At 41.2% G+C, this 23,173-nt stretch overlaps 1 protein-coding gene across 3 annotated transcripts in view; it reads right to left on the reverse strand.

Moving 5' to 3' along the window:
* Positions 1-23,173, reverse strand: part of LOC138766232 (relaxin receptor 1-like) — a 194,877-nt gene that overhangs the window by 66,577 nt on the left and 105,127 nt on the right. For all 3 annotated transcript variants that reach the window (XM_069943654.1, XM_069943656.1, XM_069943655.1), the window contains exon 2: positions 13,378-13,524. In XM_069943654.1, the coding sequence (XP_069799755.1) occupies positions 13,378-13,524 (147 nt within the window). The remainder of the gene's footprint in view (positions 1-13,377; positions 13,525-23,173) is intronic.

The raw sequence follows: 23,173 nt of genomic DNA on the forward strand, positions 1-23,173 counted from the left end.
AGTAGCCTCATCACAGGGGAAAAATTCCTTCCTGACTCCATAATGGCGATCAGAATAATCCCCGGATCAACGTGACCACTGAAATAGGAATAAGGGACAGAATTTAGATAATGTAGAACCCCAGTGACGTGTGGTGCGCCTTGGAGCGATCCAGTATGCAGAGGCCAGGGGGATCAGGACAGGTGTCACACTGGAAAATGGTGTCCTTCCTGATCCCCCTGTTACCCCACACTCTGCACTTCTTCTGGGGTCTCCCTTTCTCCAGTGTGGGGGACGTCACCTGGAAAATGTTGTCCTGGTGCGATACGGGGTCCTTCATATCCAGAAGCGCTGGGTCCGCTCCATGGCTGCTAAATATTAGGGCGCTATTACTACTTCTGATATTTTCGGATCGTGCCGCAAGCTACAGGGCAGCGAGGGACTGGAAGAGGGGGGTGCTGGTATAAAAGTTATCCCCGTACAGGTGGTAACCTTTATCCAGCAGTGGGAAGATCAGTTCCCGGACGATCTTCCCACTAACTCCGAGGATGGGGGGGGAGGGGGCATCTGGGGGCTGGATTCGAGTGTCCCTTCCTTCATACACTCTAAGGGTACGTGCACACTGCGGAATCGCGAAGGATAACCCTTTGTGCATTCCGCAGCTGGCACCCACCGGCGGACTGATGCAGGCGCACGTCTCCGTCCGTGTCGTAGACTCCATTCTATGCACGGGCGGATTCCGCTCTGCGTCCAACGTGTTGATGGAATGACGGATGATGGAATCCGCCCGTGCATAGGATAGAGTCTATGACACGGGCGGAGACGCGCCCCTGCATCAGTCCGCCGGTGGGTGCCAGCTGCGGAATGCACGAAGGGTTATCCTTCGCCATTCCGCAGTGTGCACGTACCCTAAATCTGTAAGTGTACCCTGAGGTACTCTCACAGAGTTTGTAGAATTTCACACCATACCGTCATCTCTTATTGGGACGTACTGGCGGAAAAGACGTGTCTGGGGGGCAGCGTACGCTACGCTACTCCCAGACACGTCACTGGATGATGAGGATGAATGGAGGAAAGAAGGATCCCCCCATTCATCATCACTGGCTGTTTTGGTGTCGGAGGCAATAACGTATGCGTCCGACACCGAAAATACCCTAGGGGCCATCTTTATACGGGGACTAGTATATGGGGTATGTAGTGGTGTAGTGTAAAACTTTATTCAATGTAGTGTGGTGTAATGTAGTGTTTTTTTACGTGTTTTTTACAGTAAGTATACAAAAAAAACCTACGCCAAAAATGGTGTTGCTGATGAATGCCGCACTTATGTTCGGCACTTATCAGCAGACCGTGGCAGTAGGATATAAAAAAAAACACCCTACGCCAAAAAGGAGGAGTTGCTGATTAGCAGCGCACTTTCGTGCGATGCTGATCAACACTCAGCGGCGATAGGGTGCGGAAAATAGAAAAAAAAAAAATTGGGAAAAAAAAATTTTTTTTTACTACATTCTGAACATCCCTGTAGTGGCTGATACGTGTATTACACTTATCAGCCGCTAGGGGGCAGCAGAGAGCAAGATCCGAAAATAGACGACGCTGGAGCCGGAAAAATACGAAAAAAGACGACGCTGGAGCCGGAAACAGACGATCGGGACTCACGGAAGAAGCCGAAGTCCCGACAAGATGAAGAGGACGCCGGGAACCCGGAAGACGCCGATCAGGACCCCGGGACAGGTGAGTAATGTACAAATACCTGCTCCGGACCCCTCAGCTACCTAGCTGAGGGGTCCGGAGCAGGTATTTATTACTTGTGGGGACTCTGATCGCCGTGAACGGCCGGCCGGCTGGCCGGCCGTTCACGGCGATCGGGACGGTGGTACCGTGACCACCATTACTTTTTACAGTAATGGCGGTCGGTGCCGTCCTCGGACAGCACCGACCGCCATTTTTTTCCGGGTCATCGGGCCACCGATGGCCCGGAAAGGTTCCGATCGCCGCTATGGGCTTATCAGCCAATAGCGGCGATCGTCGGCATGGGGGGGGTTAACAACCCTCCATGCCGACAGGGAGAGATGGCCTGCTATGTATTATAGCAGGCTATCTCCCCCGATCGGGACCCGGCCGGCCGCGGCGCCCGTTTAAAGGGCTGACGTACCGGCACGTCATGGGTCCTTAAGTGACAGTGATCCATGACGTGCCGGTACGTCATGGGTCCTTAAGAGGTTAAGTCTAGTGCAAATGCCTCACATTTACAGATTACCCCAGCAGAACTGTTAGGACATAATTCCCAGAGTAGATTGTCTCTTGATCAAAGCATCAGTCATGCGTGACAGACACATTTTAAATGCATTGTGAGTATTTCTAGAAGCCCCTGAGAAAAAAAACAAATAGGGGCCTGAAATGTTTTGCAGTGCATGGTCAGGACAATTGTATGGTCAGCTATATCTTTACTTTTGTATGTAAAAAGCAACATCTAAAACAAAATATAAATATGCACACCTCAAAATTAAAATTGCAACACCTAGAGGGAAAATTGAGATTATGGAACTCACAGAATCCATAGATATGTTAATGGTGTGCAAATGATTAACAAAATGTAAATTAAATATTTAACACATATTGACTGATTCAGTACCAAGTATGAGCACCATGTAATGGCCCAGAAAGGTATTTATTGTCAGGCGTCTGGAGACGTATTGTGGCTATTGGCAACCTTAGACAGTCTGTATTGGGACCTATGTATTTGCTGCTTTTTCCTAACTCTCTTATGGAGATAGTGTTTTCTGTAATATATTTATTCAATATGTTGTTATGTATTAATCTCTAATGAGACAAGTGTTGCGCTAGATCAGTGCTCCTCCCCTGCAACCTATCACACTCTAGTGATTGGCCAGAGGAAAGTTAGCTCCGCCCACCTTTTACCCAGAGGGCTGTGCGGTCTCCTCAGTGACAGTTTGTAGTCTGGCATTGCCAGAGTCACATCTAACCTCCCTACGTCTCCTCAGTAATCCTTTCAGACTCCATCTTCAACCCCCTAACCTGTTTCCAGTCAGCCATAAGGACTAATACGTGTCTTCAAAGTCTCAGCAGGACATCCTCTGTATTTATTAGTGCCTGCTGTCGGATTGGTGAAGTGATAGGGGGTCTCCCATTCACCGTCCACATCTTCCTGGCTTCCAAGTCAGTGTGTCCATGCGTCTTCCTCCTACATGATAGCGAGCGTTGACAGCGTCATGTCTCTTCAGTAACTTCAAGGACCTATTCACACGTACCGGCAAGGCTGGAAAACCACAAAGTCCCTGGAACAGGTCTGTCTACTTGAAACCCTATTTATCCACCAAGTCTAAGCTATAGTAACCAAGGTAACCCTCCCCCTGAAGCTAAGGACTCTGATCAAGCCAACAGTTTGCCATCATCAGATGCCCCTGTTTTGGATTGTACATAGTTATCCTTCAAGTAAAGTCTTAATATACTTTCACTGCTATTGTGTGAAGACTTTTATTAAATAGTATATGTCCTTGTGTGTATGCTGAAGAAGACAAGCTGATTCCAACTCCAAATCAGCTTGATTTTTTGTCTGGAACAGGACTTCTATTGCATTTAATGGGTTTTCCGCAATTTCCAATACAGATCTGAATTACGTCTGAAGAGCTGACATGTCAATTCTTAAGGCAAAATCCACCAGCAGACATACGTAAAAGTAAATGCTTCCTCTCTGCTTCAACTCTACTTTAATTTAACATTGAGTAGAATGAGGATTTCAAGCACAATTCCAACGTCTGTATTAGTAGATTCTCTTTAAGGGTGGCCATGGGCCCCCCAGGAGCCTAGGGACCAAGGCAGCCACGCAACATACAAGAAGATTAGGTTGATATATGTGCTAGATGCATTAGTCCCAATTAGTATAAACTTGGAATACTAATAGATGGGCTTTAACCTCTTAATGACCACTGATATGCCTTCTTACAGCAACTCTGTTGTTGTGTAATATATGGTAGGCACAAGAGCTGAACCCATGATATATGCGGTAGGTACTGGCTGTACTGTAGCTACCAGGGGTGCCTGCCACACCAATCAGGGGTCTGGTCTGCACCCCAAAACACAAGCATGGGGTGCCAATTAACTTTTTTGGCTCCCAGAGGCCTTTATTGGGTCTCTGTACTGGCCCCTGTGCCTCTACTTACTAAGGGCCCTATTACACGGGACAAAAATCGTTATATCGTTCGAATTTAAACGATAATTGTTCTGTGTAATTGCAGGTAACGATTGAAAAATTGTTCGTGTGTCGTCGATCGTTGATTTAGATCTGAACCTAAAATCATTGTTAATCGTTTGCTAATCATTCGCTGTAATTCCACATTCGTTCGCTCAAGCGCCACAATTTTTCACTAATTGTTTAGTGTAATTGCACATTGTTTATTGTTTTCCTGGGATTAGATGGAGTAAACGATCATAGTTACGATTGCAGTTACGATCAAAGTAACGATCGTAACTAACGACTATCGTTCTGTGTAATATGGTGAACGGTTTCAGGTTAATGAGAAACAATCTAGTTTGCGATCGTTTATCGTTAGTCGTTAATCATTAAAAATCGCTTCGTGTAATAGGACCCAAAGTTTGCCAGAGGCAGAATTTAGCTGCACGGTGCCAATCTGCTCAATGCTATGCAATACCATTAATCAGTAGAAGTAATCTATTGTTGCTTAATATAGTCCCCTAGGGGGAATTGGAAAGTGTACAAAAAAATGTTTTAAAAGTAAAAAAAAAAAAAATTCCTCCCCTGATAAAAATTCTAATGTAAAAAAAGATGAAAATACAAACAAACAAAACAAGCCCCCATATGTTTATTACAGGATAATATGAGTATATTCTACAGCATTTGCATTTGTATATGTCAATTACAATCTTTGAGAGGGGAACTTGGATGCTTAGGAATAATTAGTAATCCCTATACAATTTTCAATGACGGCAAAGAACACATTCTCTTCAATATTGTTGAGCACCATGGCGACAAGAATGTCAGTGTTATATTTTTATTTTTTAGCAGGTTGCCATTTGAAGGACATGTAAGCTAATTTGCTTTCCTCCAGAAAAAAGGTATTCCATACTAACTAGTCCTATCTGTATATAGAGATTACAGGGTTCTTGTTTAGCGTCAGTGCAGGGCAGGGTGCTGGATGGCTAGAGAGATACCTCGGGGGTGGTGACCTTACCATTTTTCAGGGAGCATGCTTTGTTCTGCTGTGGAAGTGTGGTGGATTTTGTAGTTTACCTATTACAGAAGGTGGATTCTGTGGTTAAGTTAAAATTTCCATTGACATGGTGTCATAACTAATTACAGGTTCAGTGTCTTGTTTTAAATTCAATAATATTTGATTAGCAAGGGTTTAAATTCTGGCACCCACACTGAATAGCTATTGAAGGGGCTATAAAGCTTGTGCCAATACTATAGCCTCTACAATATATACCTCTATGCTTGTCCTTGCAATTGTTGTATTACTAGTAGTAGTGGTACAAAGTATAGCAGGGTTGTCCCATATTCAGTGGTATCAGAAGTTAAACCCCCACTCAACTAATATTTCTTTAAGAAAATAGTCGCTTAAAAATATAAGCGCTGCGGAATCTGTTTGCGCTATAAAAATAAATAAATAAATCCCTGTCCATATGCTATGTTAAAATCCTATGAGCAAGAACTCTGTAAAAAGCTTCTACTCTAGCGGATACAAGCAAGCATACATGGACAGCTATTTATCAGAATAACCGCTATATAATGATACATTTCATGCATAGCAGCTGTTTTGCTAGCCAAGATCAGCTACATCCCAAAAACTTCTGATTCAGAAAAAACAAATGTAATCACAAATTCGATCACAATACTTGACATTTAGAATTAGTTTGTTGATGTCTACCGATTACTCCTCCTTATACTGAAGCTACTGTATATACTAACACATTCACTAGTCAAAAAAGTAGAAAAGTTATCCAAAAGTTTTAATGGGTAGGGAGAGGAATCCTCATGTAGCAATCAGTACTTTTGGAAGAACTAAACTGAAACACAAGGAAGATACTTGTCCCAAAAGTAGTTTACACAATAAATATGTATAAGCCCAAATACCTTTGCAAGTACAATGGACTTCATTTATCAAAACTGTCTAATGTAAAAACTGACCTTGTTGACCATTCATTCACTTCTTAAGCAGTTTTGATAAATGAGTCCCAATTTTTGACTTATCTTGTACTGATATTGAGTAATAGCATCTATTATACTGCAGAGTGCATCAAAATCAATGGACTGATTCACCTTCGTTGAGGTCCTGTAGTGCAATGCTCTCTAGCGCGCTGCCTGTGCTTTTACATCAGCATACTGCATTACTGAACAGTGAAAGCTACACTTCCTAGGATACAAGTTTTGTACAGACAAAGGCATCCTGCAAAAAGAAAAATGTAACAGAGTTGTCTATAGCAGTGCTTCTCAAACTGTGAGGCAGGCCTCACCAGTGGGGTGCCCCATAGATGTTGGTGAGGTCCAGTGGGGGAGCCAGTTTTTACAAAAGTAACTATGAGCTGCACAGTCCTCCAAAATCTCCATTTTAGCAACATTATTTATTTATGTTGTACTTGCTTTATTAGTATATAGAGCTTGGGAGATGGGTAAAAGGTAGCCCTAGCATTATTTTCAGCTTTTGAATGGACTTTTACCACAGATAGTGAGGCCCAGGCACCCTCATGGTCAGTCTGGTGAGGCCCAGGCATTGCCTTGGTCTGTTGGGTGAGGCTCCAGTAGAAATAGTTTGAGAAGCACTGGTCTATAGTGCACATATGTAACTTTTATTTCTTTCACAACATTGGCACAACTTTCAGAGGAGGTCCTTTGAAATATGTCACTGGTTCCTCCGTTGTCACGTTCTTCCTAAAGGATTGTTGGCCCTTGCCCTTCCTATTGAGGTGCTCTGGGTCTTTGGTAAGTTACTCCATATGCCAGAGCCTGCCTTGCCTAAATACAACTAGTGAAGTTGCACTAATTACTCAGAATATCCACTGCCCTTCACATTTGTAGGTCCTTGTAGTTATGATGTCACTTCCTTTCACAGAGGCTCAACTATCCTGGGGAGCATGCATGTAATGTGCACCTGGACTAGCTGCTTTTTAAACCAGCAACTCCAGGTCCTGCCTACAATTACAAGAATTGGTTGCAAGTGCTAGCCATGGCAGCCATTGCATGTAAGAGTACCCTACACGACACAATGCCTGAAATAATTTGCCTATGGACAGGGGAAAGTGGTTTGTAGCTTACTGAAAAATACACAGACAGAAAACTTGTTCTTTTTTAGGCAGAGATCCTACAGTAAGTTAGCTCCTTCTCGAAGAACATTGCTAAACTGCTGCAATTTTTAAAGGAACTGGTAAGATCTGTGAGCAGTTCTGGGTACCAATCTATGTTATAAAGCATAGTAAATACCTGCTGAATATATACCTACTGCTCCTCCTTTGTCTAAAACACAAATAATAATGACATTTTTCTGTTCAACGGGTATGGAAGCTTATCTATAAAGCTTTTTAAATAGTACCTTTCGTTAAAAATAACTTTTTTCATGTCATCAGGCACACAAAAAGTTTTTAATCCCAGAGGGTCTTACTGCTGAGACCCACTGTGATCAGGACATATAGCCGGGTAGAGAGCACTGCAGCAGTGCCATCCACTCCCCAGCCAGCTGCTAATTCCCTCAATGTAGCCTTATAGACTTACATTGTCGGGATTAGTAGATCAATAGATATAGCCATGCGGTAACCCAGGGTAGACAGGTGTTGTTAGGTAGGGCAGGTAGTATTGTACTGTTAAGGCACTTGTCACGGTGGCTAGGAGTGGTAGGTGCCCACCCCTGGATATACTATGTGCCACGCCTGTTAGAGGTTGGTGTAGATGCAGGTATAGTGTGAGGAACTACTAGTCGAGCAAGTACTTAAACAGGTACAAACTTTTACTTGTAACTTCTTAAAGGCACAGTACATGTTCCAACAGTCTCTATCAATATAGGTGCAAGAATACAGTTGGAAAACAATGACTGAGATCCCTTGTAGTGAGCTAGGTGCTTGGAATAAGTTTTAGAAAAATCTCTGCCACACACAGGTACAGTATACTGTAGAGTACTGAAGACTTGGCAAATTACTGCTGTGTGCAAGTATACATGAATAGATTTGGTATTAACTTGAAAAAACTTAAGACTTGACTAGCGGCGGTGACAGTGGACTGCCTGCAGGGTAGGGAGAGAATTGGGTCCTATGCAGACACTCAGGTACTCAGCTGTAGGGGCTTAAGAGAGACGTACCTAATGATGTCCATGGGCACTGAGTAACACAGATCAAAGAACACAGGCCCCACCTAATGGGTAAAGCTAACCATCAGGGAGATCCCTAAAAAAACCTAGTGCTTTGCAGCAGAGTTCTTGGCTTTATTTGTGCTTACCTAACTGCCGTCTTTTCCTCTGTACAGTTATCAGAATGAGAAGGTAAAGTTGCTTCCCAGCATGGATAGGATTCACGTTTTCCTGGCCTACAACAGCTTTGAGGCAGCAGACACTAGCTGGACATGGTAAGGATTGAGGTGCTGAGAAATAGGAATAGTCTTTGGATAAAAAGTCCCTGCACATGAGTCCTGGCCTCCAGGCCAGGCACTGAAAAGTACTGCACCAGGAACACACTCTCTTGCTTTCTCTTTCTCTATCACTATACTGGTCTAATCTAGACTAATCTGGGCCAAACCTGCTCCACCTAACACTAAATACTCCTCAGGGACCTGATTGAGTAGGACATGCCAGGAGACATACCACGCTAGCTTGCAATAGGCTAGGGAGACATAGGTTGAATGAGTGGGAAATACCCAGCTCCGGGGTTGGCTCTCAGTCAGTGGAACAGATAGTGGCATACACAGTAAAGTACATGAGAAAAATCATGTTAGTTAAGGCCTTGATAAACTTCTCTTTAGCTGTTCCAAATAGGCTAAAGTGCAGCGGGACACCTAATGGTGAAAGCGCATACTGCAGCTTTCATCCCAGAGCATACACACATAGGAATAATGACCTACATATGTGCAAGCAATGCACAGCGGTGACACATTGCAGGAGTGGATTGCGCTGCTACAATACTCTCTCCCCGGCTATATCTCCTGATCACAATGCATCTCAGCAGTGAGACCTGCTGCAATCAATAACTTTTGACATGCCTGATGACATGTCAAAGTTATTTTCAATGACAGTGACTTTTTAAAGGGGAACTATCAGCAGGTTGGATAAATCTAACCTGCTGATATCCCCCTATAGTGCACTGAGTAGGCAGCCTCCTTGGCACCGGTCCTGCGCTGATAGGGTAAACTCTGCTCTGGACCACCATTGAGAGCACTGCCACATCATCTGGCCCGCCCCTTCTAAAGATAATTAATGGAAGGGATGACGCAGCAATGCTCCTAATGGTGCTCTAGAGTGGAGTTTACCCAGACTAACAGCTCAGAACTGGTGCCAAGGAGGATGGTAAAACACATACCTTCCTCCTCAGTGTCCCTGGCACTATAGGGGGCTATCAGCAGCTTAGATTCGTCAAACTTGCTGATCAAGAAAAGCCTTAAAGTCAAAATAGGCATCAAGAGCAAATTTTAAACCTTTAGACAGTACTGGTAAAACAGGGGGGGAGAGAGAATAACAATGCTTTACAGGAGCTCACGCACAGTTACCAATTCTCTTTCTTTGTTGGATATCTTTTCCCTTCTGTGTTTCTTCTACATCTTTGGATTTTTTTGATTGTCCAAAATTCTTTCTCTCTATATCCTATGCAGTTGTAGGCTGTTTGTAAACATCTAAACAATCAAACAAGTCCAGCTCCGAGGAAGTAAAACATGAAGCTTTTCAGAATAATTCCTACTCTTTTTATTATATTTAGGACAGACCTCAGTAAGTGGCTGGTACTCTTGCTCCCTACAATTATACTTTTTGTTGTTTGAATATTCAGCCCTACACCTTTTTTAATCTAATAGTTTATTTTTATGGGGAAGAGAACATTTTTTTTAGAAAGGTATTTATGTTCAATATTTTAATTTCAACATTAAATATTCTTAGCTTCTCAAAAATCATAAAGGGAATTATTAGTTTAACCATTTCACGACCTGGGGTCATTGATTCCTCAATGCCCAGGTTGTCTTAGAACAGCAGCTTATGGGATCATAATGATCCCATAAGCTGATGTCCCTATGGCTGCCCCTTTCTCCTCTGTCCCCTGCCGCTCTCACAATCTTGTGACAGCGGCAGGGGAGATAGAGGAGGGGGCAGAGCTCACCGGTGCGCGCCCTGTGCCCAGCCTTAGCTTCCTCCCCCACCGACCTCCGTAGCCTCAGGCTTCCAGCTTCCATGGCTACCATTGGGGCTCTGTGATCACTTTGCAGAGCCCCGATAGACACCAGACAGAGAATTCTCCCTCTGTAGAGGCAGAATTCTCTGTCAGAAGCCCTTTAGATGCTGCGGTCGTGCTGACCGCAGTATCTATAGGGTTAACTCTCAGCACCGGAGTGCAGCTCCGGTGCTGAGAGTTGCGGCGGGTCTCCGGATATCACTATGCGGCTATAACACCTGCGCCTAGCACCTGCGCCTGTCATCCTGGATCGTAAATTAACGTCGCTGCAGCATCAGGCATAGGCTGCAGCCACGTTAATTTACAGTGCGGCGGTGGGAGGGGGTTCATAGAACATGGCGACAGGTTGGTTCTATTCTGTTAAGGTTTATAGATAAGGTGCATACATAGCTGCCCTCATGGTATTTTAAGGCTATTATGTCCCCATCATGTATGCTATTATGTGCCCATTTTGTGTTCCAATAGAGCTCTTTCAGTTTGCTAAACACTTATTTGTGCTTTTTATTTTGAGCTTTTGAGTCTTTAATTCCGTAATGACTAAGCAAATTTTCATTTGTGCACTTAAGTTGTTCATCTACAGACCCATATGAGGTATTTTAGTATTTGTGACACCAATTGTACTTTATAATGACTGCTCTGGACAGTTTCTGACATGGACAGAGGTGGCAGCAGAGAGCACTGTGTCAGACTGGAGAAAATACACAACTTTCTGCAGGCCATACAGCAGCCCGTTTATTTTTATTTTTTTTTTTAAATACAAGTAAATTTCAAATCTCTGGAACTTTCTGGACAAGTTGATTTGAAAGAAAAAAAATATTGGTGATCAACCCCTTTCAGAATGTGATAATTTAATAGTTTGGTTGATTCCACATGTGGTGATACCAAATCTATTGGTAATTTTTTTTAAACATTCTTTAATTAAAAAAAAAAAAAAAATAGTGAAAGGGGCCTGAATTAAAGTTACTAAGATACTAAGCGGTGGTTTTATTTTTATATTAAACGTTTTCTTTGTTTTTTTCTAGGGGACTTCTATGAGCAATACCATGATTGCTCATAGGGATCATTGCAGTACATATACAGTATGCTGTACTGATCCATGATTTTAGCACTTGATAGCCACAGGCAGCTTGTAGCAATCACTGAGCCACAGCAGCAACTGAGGCCTGTCAGAGGCCTCAGGCTGCCTTTACAATGGATCAATTTCCCATGATCCTATCATGGGTAATGATGGGGATTTATACTGTTTAAATTGACAGTGACATTTAAACAGTGGAAATAGCTGACAACGGAGATAGCTCTATGCCAACTATTAGCTGTAGTCCTGACTACTGATAGCAGCCTGGAGCAGCCTGGTATTGAGAGGGCTTGAGTCGTGAACCCTCTTTATACCTCCTTAGTGACACCATGATGCGTATATCTGTCAAGTATTGTTAGGAGCAGGGATGGTCCGAACCTGCCGAGGTTCGGGTTCGTACAAACTCGGACTCTCGGCAATGATTCCCGCTGTCTTAAACCTCCGTGGAGAGGGTGGATACAGTGGGAGGACCGCCTGGAAAACCGGGATACAGCCACAGCCATAAGCTTTATCCCAGTTTTCCAGGCAGACTTACCGCTGTATCCACCCTCTGCACGGAGGTTTAAGACAGCGGGAATCATTGCCGAGAGTCCGGGTTCGTACGAACCCGAACCCCGGCAGGTTTGCAAAGTCTGTGAATATGGAAAAACTAAACCAATGAATGACAATTCAAAGCTGTGTAGATTATCACATGCAATATTCCAATGTAATCTAATTACTGTATATGTAATAGCATATTTCTAAATAAAAGTCATACACTTACCAAAGCCAATTACACAAATAGAAAAAAATGCCCCCACATTATGAACCTACAACCAATATTACCATAGGGTGTCCATGTGGTGAACATATGCAAGTACTAGACTTTAAAGCGAATCTATATCAAACAACTCCCCCCTCCCCCCAAACCAATAGTACTGGTTGTTTAATGAAAAGAAATTCTTCCCAGTCATGTCTTTCAAAAATGTGCCTGGTGACAGTGTTGGGTTGAAAAACAAACTTTTATTCTGCAACCGTGGTGTCAGAGGCATGGCCTAGAACGTCTGTGCCCTATGCCTGCAACGCCTCTCCTCCTTCTTCCCCCAGCCCCCCTTGTCTTTAGTTACGCCCCCAGGCTGTATTTCTCCCATTCAGCCCTGTGTGAAATACTGCATATGTGGCGGGGCACACTGACATGGTAGACTAAGACAAGAAGGTTCCTCAAACGAATGGTACCAGTGCTTTTGGGAGGATGGGTTGGTGGATACAGATTCACTTTAAGTATTATATATTAATGATTGAAGTTGTTCTTTCTGTTTCTGCATAGTATACTGAGCCCTTTAGTGCACCACATAAAAGAGTGGCTCTTTAGTGCCCCACACAGTAGCATTTTCTCTTTTAGCCCCACATAGTAATAGTACCCCATGTAAACTTTGCAGACCATAATGGTGCCCCCAGTGTGCCCACAGACTCAGCACTGGTACCCTTAGAATTCCTATTAAGAAATGGTTCTCCTTAGTTTCTCTGCTCCGTAATAGTGTCTCATTAGTGCCTTCTCCGAGTATTGGTGTCCCTTGTTGCCCTTAGTCTGCATTGGTGCTAGTTGAAAATTTTACTTAGACTTTTAGCACTATGGAAAATATTCGTGTGCAGATTATAAATTGCATAACATCCACTGTGCCCTGTATATGTTATTTGGGCATTGTACACATATTAGTATTGTAGTAGGATGTATAAGGGGCGCTTTATGATTTCTGCTATGGGAAGCCTTCACTCTCTATATCTGAAAGAGTAGTAGATGCTTGTAACAATCTTCCAGCAGATGTGGTAGGTAAATCTAATCTAAGATAATAAAAAGGAAATGCTAATAGGGCAGACTAGATGGACCAGGTGATCTTTTTCTATGTTTATTTATTTGTACTTTAAATTAAAAAAAAAAAAAAAAAACTTACCACAATTTTCTTCGTCAGCACCATTTGCACAGTCTTTGTGGCCATTACAGTGCAGAAGTTGAGGTAAGCACACAGACAGATTTCCACACGGGAACTGTCCCAAAGGACAAGTACCACTGTCCAGGTTTGAGGGTATCATTAGGGTGTCTGTGAATACAAAAAGACAAAGGAGAAATTAGATTAAAATGCATTAGTAGTATTAATAAAGTTGTGGGGAAAAAAACTCTACGAAATTCTAACCACTATAAACCATAAAAAAGGCAAGGCAGGATTTAAAAAAAAAAAAAAAAGCAGTTGGGTAATTCATTTTTGCTTTTGTGTTGATTTATTTGCAATTGTTTTCCTGATCCACTGCACTTGGAAGAAGTAGTGTGTGCAATTTCTGTTATGCATCTCACTGAATCTGGAGCAGTTTTTTAGCCTGTGTAGTTCTATTAGACTAATTTCTTTTTGTGCAAAACTTATAAATTGTGCTATTTTTTTTTTTTTGCACAGCTGTTAGCCATCTCCTGATTATAAATTAGTATGAAATTCACTCTTTGTTTGAACAAAATGTATTTAAAAAAATAATATATTTTTTGCTCATAAATTTCATGCAAAAAAAATCTAAAAAATATTTGTGATAAAAATGCATGTGATGCAGTTTTTTTTAATGCAAGTCTCCCTCACCTTAAAAATTCACATTGTGTGAACTGTGTGCACTCTACCTCTACCCAATTTCTGGCTCAGAAGTAAGGCTTGCAATGTGTTAGACTGAAAAGATTTATTAGAAAGAAACACCACTTCCTGACGGACATACAGCAGCTGATAAGTATGGGACGACTTGGGATTTTTAAGTACAAATCTATATAACTTTCTGAAACTGAGGTTTTTAAGAAAATGACAGTGGCAGATGCCAGGTGGCCTGGAAACTGACAGTGATAGTAAAGCAGGATGAGTAAATGTACATGTTTGTTAGGTTCTTCACATTTCCAACAGCAAGTTTACTTAAAAGCAGAGATGATCATAACTACGTGTGGAGAAGTTGTATGCAGCCCCAAGGCTGCCTGGAAAACATAGATACAGCCTAACTTAGGCTATGTTCACACTACGTATATTTCAGTCAGTATATTTCAGTCAGTATTGCAACCAAAACCAGGAGTGGATTAAAAAAACAGAAAGGATCTGTTCACACAATGGTGAAATTGAGTGGATGGCCGCCATATAACAGTGAATAACTGCCATTATTTCAATACAACAGCCGTTGTTCTAAAATAACAGCAAATATTTGCCAATAAATGGCGGCCATCCACTCAATTTCAACACTGTGTGAACAGATCCTTTCCGTGTTTTTAATCCACTCCTGGTTTTGGTTGCAATACTGACTGAAATATACTGACTGAAATATACATATACTGACTAAAATATACGTAGTGTGAACGCAGCCAATTGGCTGTATCCAGGTTTTCTAGGAATCCCTGGGGCTACATCCAACTTCTCCAGCTGTACAATCTCTTTAACCCCTGATAAATACAAACATGTAACTGAAGAAGGGCATACAGTAGGTATGTACATTCTATTCAAATTTTGCCTGCTAAGAACCCAACGAAAGTCATGGCTGTACAACATAATGCAGCTTTATCCTTACATCTAATGAAAAAAAAATCTATCCTATCTTGGAGCTCATCCAAACCCATAAAATATGAATGTTTTTGAGGAAATCAGATCATAAAATATAGTTAAAAAGGAAAAACAGGAAGTGAGCTTGGATGGGGGACTATGTGCTTGGCATTCACTGAACTAGCAGAGTAAAAACAGTAGCAAAAGCAAAGGATGTGAACTTAAGTTAATATTTAAAAGCTAAAATTGCTGCACACATGACCTAACAACTCCCCAAACAGCTGCAAATGGGACCATGACTGTTAGATAAAGAAAAAATAGTAAAAGGCCATTTACATCATGAAAGTAAATACACATCGGCAATTATTCCTAATGTGAGCAAAGGTTCATCTTGGTGTGTATTAATAGAGCGGTGTGGACTGTAAACTGATCCACTATCTTTAGTTTATGACTACTTTACAACTATAATGTTATTGTCCCTGCGCCTCTAAAATTGAAAAATCCAATTAAGGCTATGTTCACACAACGTATGTCGAGCATAAACCACGGCCGTTGTTGCAATTTGCCATGATTTATGCTAAACATACGTTGTATTTGAATTAATAGAATCCTGACTGGAGCGTATAAGCATATCAGTTTTCTGCGGCTGCTGTTCATCGAATAGCGGGCGCACAGACGTGGCAGTTCACACAATGGAGCGTACAACAGTGAATTGTGATGCGGGCACACACAGGTGCGCCTGCATCGGAATTCACCAGAAATGAAGACCATCTGGACGCTACTGCAGTACCATCTGGGATGATTTTCAGTAACACCGGCCGTTCTGTGACACGGCCGGTGTTATTCAATGTGTGAGGATGGCCTAAACATGTAAAAATATCCTGATGTTTTACATCTATAGCTTATGTGGAGTCTACAAACAAGTTTCTACCTGACCTCTAGTTCTTACCAAGGATTGGGGGACAAAAGAAAATGAGTATGACTTGAGGGTCAAACTACATAGGCCTTGTTTGTAGTCTGTAACCATAGAGACACAACCCACAAGCCATAACCTAGTAGGGGTTAAAACCCAATAGTTTTAAACAAATCTGTTTTTTTCAGAGTCGCTTCATTTTTTATTTATGCATTGCAAATTAAAATGTTTGCAACGGTGTAGATTATCCTGGAGCAGAATCATTTGTCATAGCAGTGACCTACCTCAACCAGTTATTGGTCAGTGACCTCTTTTTTGTGTTGAGACTAAGATTAGGAATTGCTGAGCAGAGGTTTCAGGCACTGTCAAAACTACACTGGTGAGGGATTGGGGCAGGCGATTAAAGAGTAAAGAGAGATTTCGGCCATTTAACATTTTTTAAATATTGCCAATCAATGGCCGCATTTGGTGGGAGACCCAGAGACGCTTCAGGAGAACCCCAGGGTAGAGAGGTTGGGTAAGAACAGGCTCTTTATTATGTTTTTTATAAAGGCAGCAATATATAAAAAAGTGGACTCCTTTAAAGTTCATTTAGCTTACCGGGAAACATTAGGCATAAAATTTTGATCCTGGACAACCCCCAAACCACAGCTCTTATAATGATGTAAAATGCAATTGATTACAGACTTTGTTTTTCCATGGGACAGTGTTTTTTTTTTATTTTTTTTTATTTTACTTTGTGGGACCTATGGACATATGGGCTTCAGAAACAGTATATATAATTAATTAATGAAAACAACAATATACCCTTTATCATTAAGACACGGGGGGGGGATATTAGCAATTATTATTAAATTAGGGCCCACCCCCTTTTCCCTGCCCAAGAGGTGCTTGCTTCTTAGTGTATCTGGCCGGCCAAACCTGCGCCGGCATACCAAGTACCTGCTGATGGACTGGCCGCTCAGCCAATCAGTGACTTGAGCAGCGTCCCACCCCAGTCACTGGCTAGGGTGAGCGTCCAGTCCATCAGCCAGGTTGTGATGTGTCAGTGCCAGAGATCCTGGAGCCTGATGGGGGTCCCGAATCTAGTCCCGTCACTCACTGCAGGCACGGGGAGAGGTAAGCTAGTACTTGTAATCAATTTCCCCCCTGCCAGATGCTTAATTTTATAAATCACCGGACTTCTCCTTTAATTTATATTTCATATTCCCTTTGACTCCATTCCTGGTATTGATTCCAAAAAAAACTGCTCTATAGCTTCCTAAAAAATGTTTCATGTGGAACCATCCTAAGCGAGAAGATTTGTTAGACCTTAGTTTGGCGCAATGTGCAATAACTATACTTAAAAATAAAAATGTTCCTACTTAATCACTTATTATGGAACATTAAGATTAAACTGCAATTTCACAACACAAAATAACACAATATATGTTCCTTGAAATTATAGGAATAATAGACTATAGCAAAAATAGTTGCCTTACGCAATACTATGACTAACTCAGTAATAGCTGTATACATAAGAACATATGCAATCTGTTTGTATTTGCACAGCATGGTTGGCGTTGGCATGTACTAATTTCTCTTCCCTGGAACACCTCTCAGATGTGCGCTATCAAATACCGACATGTTTTACCTGAAATAATTATTTATATTTCCAAGGAGGAAAATACAGACCATAATAGGTCAAGTATAAGTAACGTTACTTTACCCTCAGAACAATCATTTTCATGTTTCTTTAGCAGAAAGGTAGACATGAGTGGTGGACATGAATTTCGATTAATGAAGAGTAATGGCAATAATGTATATTAAATTGTCATTGAGGTAAATTAGCATAAAGTTCTCTTCAAGGAAAAAAAAAGGTATTGTCCTTTTGAAAAATGTGTATGGAGGGGGTCAGTTCTTAATGTACTATGCAAGGACTTCTTAAATAAAAGCAGCACTCTAATGTAACTATGTAGAAACAGATGAATGAAAGATCAGCACTTGATGTGTCAATGATGGGGGCAGCTTTCAGTTCGTCAGTAACCTCAGATACCATAAATCAACTACATAAAAGGTACAGTATATACAATTTAATAAGAATTTTATTTATTGGTTGGGTTGTTATTTGCGTTAAAGGGGAACTCTTTCAATAAAAAAACAATTTGGTAATAGAAGCCTAATAAAAAGTTAGGCCATGTTCACATAACTTAAGTTCCGTGCGCCCTCATCAAAACTCTGCGGCGCTAAAGATCATCCGTCCTGTACTGCAGTACTGGCCGGGATGATCTTTTCTGAGACCAGCCGTTCCGTGACCTGGCCGTGCCACAGAACGGCCGGTCTCATACTAAGTGTGCACATAGCCTTATATAACTTTGTAATATTCTGTAGCTTCTCATAACTGATAGCCCGCTACCCCGGAAATTCTGTACTTCAGTGTAGTCCGCTATTTAGAGACGATATTTCATGTTGTATCATCTCAGGGGGCAAGGGTCACTCTGCTGTCCTCATTCTGGCTAGCCCCCTTAATAATGCATGCCTCCGATGATGCCAATGTGGGAGGTGTATTATCGAGGAATGAGGGCCAATGGGAAACGATCAAGCATGCAAGGAATGGCAGGGCTTGTAGTATTGAACAGCATGTGCCATGTTGCTCAAATGAGGACGTACAGAGCTTACATACAGCGTGATAGGCTCTCTGGAGGTACCGCAGAAGCGTCAAATCATCATAAGAAGAAAGGTAACCCATGTATACATTCTCCAGAGCACTTATTCTTTTTCATGCTCCGTTGGATAACCCCTTTAAGGCCTTGCTTTTAATCTAGGACTATGTTCATCTAAATGGCAAAAAAACATTGGACCAATGCAAAAAATGGCAGAACAAACAGCAAGCAAATCCATGCAGTCATTTCACTATTCTGTAAAAAAAAGTAATTTTTTTCTGTAAATAAGTTCAAAGTGAGCTTCCATTATGCTTAGAAGTGTTAGTTTGTCTGACAAATCAAGATGTTTTTCTTTTTAATTATCAAGGTTTATTCTGTATTGTAAGAACAGGACAAACATGTGCCCCATGAGCGTAGAAAACTGTCAATGTATATCAAAAAAGAGTACAAACAGTCATCCAACAATAAATCATGACAAACAGAATCCAAAGGGATATAAGTAGCCTTGGGGACACTGTTTCCTTTCCAAAAATGTTTATTGAGTTTTGTAAGAGTTTTGTAAGTGTACTATAGGGCCCATGTGTCAAAAGAGAGAAGAAATAAACAACTGTTCTAACAATAAATCATGGTAAACAGAATCCAAAGGAATATGAGTAGCCTCAGGGGCATTATGAACCCAGTGTATCCAATATGTACGGTTCAGTGGCAAGGAGACAATTATACCATGCACTGTGTACCAGTGTGCACAAACCCTATATTGTAATGTTCACTGTTATTTGCAACACTAAGCATGGTACTTTTCATTCTTATCCTCTTTACTTCCTGCAGAATGCTATACAACTAGGAGGAACTATGTCAGCAGTAAGAGCAGGAAGCTTGATGTTATAAATCTGTTTGCATCCTTGTATTGCTCATGGTTCAAAAAAAAGTCAAATAGGATTCAGCCTTTACGAAGCAGCTGAAAATTCGGTTTGTAATGCTGCGTTTACACGGAACAATTATTGGGCGAATTTGCACGATAACGATCGAATTCAAAGAATTATCGCTCCGTGTAAACGCAGCATAAGATTTGCAAATTTTGGGATTGATTTATAACGATTTGCGAAACAAATACAAACAAATCAGCCAAACTATAGTAGCATAATATTAATTTTCTCACAGGACAGTGAATTTAAAACAAATGGCTGTGAATTCGCTTTGTAGAACTGACAGCGTGATTTATAGCGAATCTTGTTTGCCAGACTCACTTTGCTCATCTTTATCAGGGGAGATTTATCAAACTGGTGTGAAGTAGAATTGTCAGATTCCACCTTTCATTCCTCACAGACTCTTTTAAAAATGAAAGGTGAAATCTGATTGGTTGCTAGGGGCAACTGAGCCAGTTTTACTTTACACCATGTTTGATAAATCTGCCTTATCATTTCTGTCATTCTGTATTTTAGCCAAAACAAGGAGTAGACTATAACGGAAACTTTTTTGTGTTTTTGACTTATTTGGTCAAAAATACTGACTAAAATACTACATTTGAACATAGCCCTAGCCAGGGCCGTATTAACAGCTGCTGCTACCCTAGACACTGAACCTGAAGACGTCCCACCTTCACTCACCAATTAGCACCATGATTTTCTAGTTTCTGAACATCATATTGATATCTGATCAGCCTTAGGCCGTGTTACCACATTTACTGTACTTCACCACATGCAGCCGAAACCAGACCCTCATGTGGTAACCAATAGGCGTATGGCCACTAATTCCGGTAACAGCACATGACTACTGGGGAAAAAATGGGAGCCTGGTTTCAGCTACATGCATTTCTCTACATGTAGAAACATTGTCTGAATCGCGTTTTTTATGGTTTTTAACTTTTTAACATAAACAAAATTCCCCATTGAATCAATGATTAGAACAGTCTGCATATTGTCTGAAGGAATTCTCACCACAGGATTGGAAGGTAATAGCTCCAGGCATCACATTTACCACCGCCTCAACACACCTGACCAATGACTGGATAACACCACCACATCATACCTGAACAATACCACCATACTGTGACTGGATAACACCGCCATACCAGACCTGAACAATACCACCATACTGTGATGGGATAAAACTGCCATACCAGACCTGACCAATTCCATCATACTGTGACTGGATAACACCGCCACACCAGACCTGACCAATATCATCATATTGTGATTGGATAACACTGCCATACCAGACCTTACCAATAACGACACACTGTGACTGGATAACACCGCCATACCAGACCTGACCAGTAACATCATACTGTGACGGGATAACACTGCCATACCAGATCTGACCAATTCCATCATACTGTGACTGGATAACACCACCACACCAGACCTGACCAATACCACTATGCACACACACACACTCACTCACTCACTCACTCACTCAGAAAGACACCAGATTTACTGGCAAGTCTGAAAGGGAGGTGGGAGACTAAAAAAAATAAGTTAGCCTTAGCCATATGAACACTATTAGTAATGTCGTTCACATCGCTCTAATTTATTTGTCACTAAGCCTTAGATGTAAAAAATCATACGGCTTACATTTTTAGGCTGCGTTCACACTACGTATATTTCAGTCAGTATTGCAACCAAAACCAGGAGTGGATTAAAAACACAGAAAGGCTCTGTTCACACAATGTTGAAATTGAGTGGATGGCCGCCATATAACAGTAAATAACTGCCATTATTTCAATATAAAAGCCGTTGTTCTAAAATAACAGCAAATATTTGCCATTAAATGGCGGCCATCCACTCAATTTCAATATTGTGTGAACAGAGCCTTTCTGTGTTTTTAATCCACTCCTGGTTTTGGTTGCAATACTGACTGAAATATACATATACTGACTGAAATATACGTAGTGTGAACGCAGCCTTATTAAATAGTGGCACAATTGCTGTTATAGAATATGTTGCCGTTATCATGTCTGCATATACTGGAATATATTTAATAGGCAATTGGTAATAAATTACCAATTCTGTTTTACGTTGGTAATTTAGAATGATATGAAAAAGTATTTCCCCCTTCTACGGTAACTGTCCTTACATGGCTATTTGTTGCACTGAATTATTTAATAATAGGAGCTGTCATATAAGAAAACAGGGATAATAATTGTAAAAGACAGGCTTATAAAAGATAAAGAGGTAATTACTGAATATAATAATTATTGTTTCTAGCAGCAAATAATATCAAGTTAATATACTTTCCAGTATAGATTGTTTTTCCATTTCCCAGCAATCAGCGTATCTAAAATATCCATTCTTCATAATAAATATGAACAGGAAATGACTACATACAGTGTAGGATATTCTCAGTATTATTTTATTTGCTTTCCTAATATAAATTGGAAATAAAATGGTTAAAAAAGTGTTGGGCAGCAGACCAAACCAATAAGTTTTTCCACAGATAACAGAATGTTTATCATGATTTATCCTAGAATAAGTTGCAGGTACTGCATTAAAATGTGCTTTACATGTCTGGTCTGCTCTTTAATGAAAAACTGCCTACCACTGAATCTACCATTGCCTTAGATGGCATCTTATAGAATTCAGTTGTAAAAGGCATTGGGTCTAATCCAGCATGCTCTTGAGATAAAAGTTAAAGAGGAACTCCATCAATCCCTTAAAAAAATATATTTTTAATCAAATGCACCAAAAGTATATAGATGCACTTACCGATCCCCACTGATTGTTTGACATGGACCCCCTGCTTGTCTATGCTGCTCCTATCCCCAGAATAAAACCTTTACCAATGATTTTAGTTTTACGTCATGGCATTCGCACAGAAAACTACATTTCCCAGCATGCATTGCACCCTTAAAGCTAACTGCCAGGTACACAGTCCTGTTTTGTAGTATCTGCCCACCACTGACTCAATCTGCTTCGGCTTTGCACAGAAAACACAGTATCTATCTATGTTTCTACATAGACAGATTAGAGTAAGAGAAAGAGAGATGAAATAACAGTGTCTCCTTTCCCCTATATGCCATGTGCCGGGGCTAGCTATGTGGAACCCAACCCCAGACAAATGGGCACTGCGCTTACTGGTTAAGTCCAGTGATTTAACCAGGATAATTTTCTTTACTGGGAGAACTTTAGTGCAATAGGTGATAGGTAGTTAGAAGTAGTTGTACAGAGAAGGGAGTCGGGTAGTATACTCTTTAGCAGAGGCTGTTGGTTCCCTGCCCTTGACTAGGTAATCACGGTGTGATGTCAGTGGTACGCAGGGTTACAGATGAGGTGTTACAGCTTTCCTGGCAAAAGAAGAGACAGAGATCATGTGACCTCTGTCTCAGAAGGTAGGAGAAGAACATAGGTGCTGAGACAGAGTGGACCAGGAAATGAGGAGTTTCAGATGCTTTAGGGTGTCAGGATGTGTTGCGGACTAATTTATGTAATAGAAACCTATTACACACAAACTTAGATTATGAGTTGGGATTAAATAGGCTTAAGTCTTAATTGGAATATCCTTTAACTTTTCTTGATGCATTTAAAACATTACAGACAGCAGGTATACAACGTGTAACCCACAACAATATGTTTCAAGTGCAATCCACACTCTTCTTTTAGGTCACAACCCATCTGGGCCTTGTGCTTTACCCACAGGCAGACTA

The sequence above is a fragment of the Dendropsophus ebraccatus genome, chromosome 10 (genome assembly GCF_027789765.1).
Source record: "Dendropsophus ebraccatus isolate aDenEbr1 chromosome 10, aDenEbr1.pat, whole genome shotgun sequence".
NCBI classification, from domain to species: Eukaryota; Metazoa; Chordata; class Amphibia; order Anura; family Hylidae; genus Dendropsophus; species Dendropsophus ebraccatus.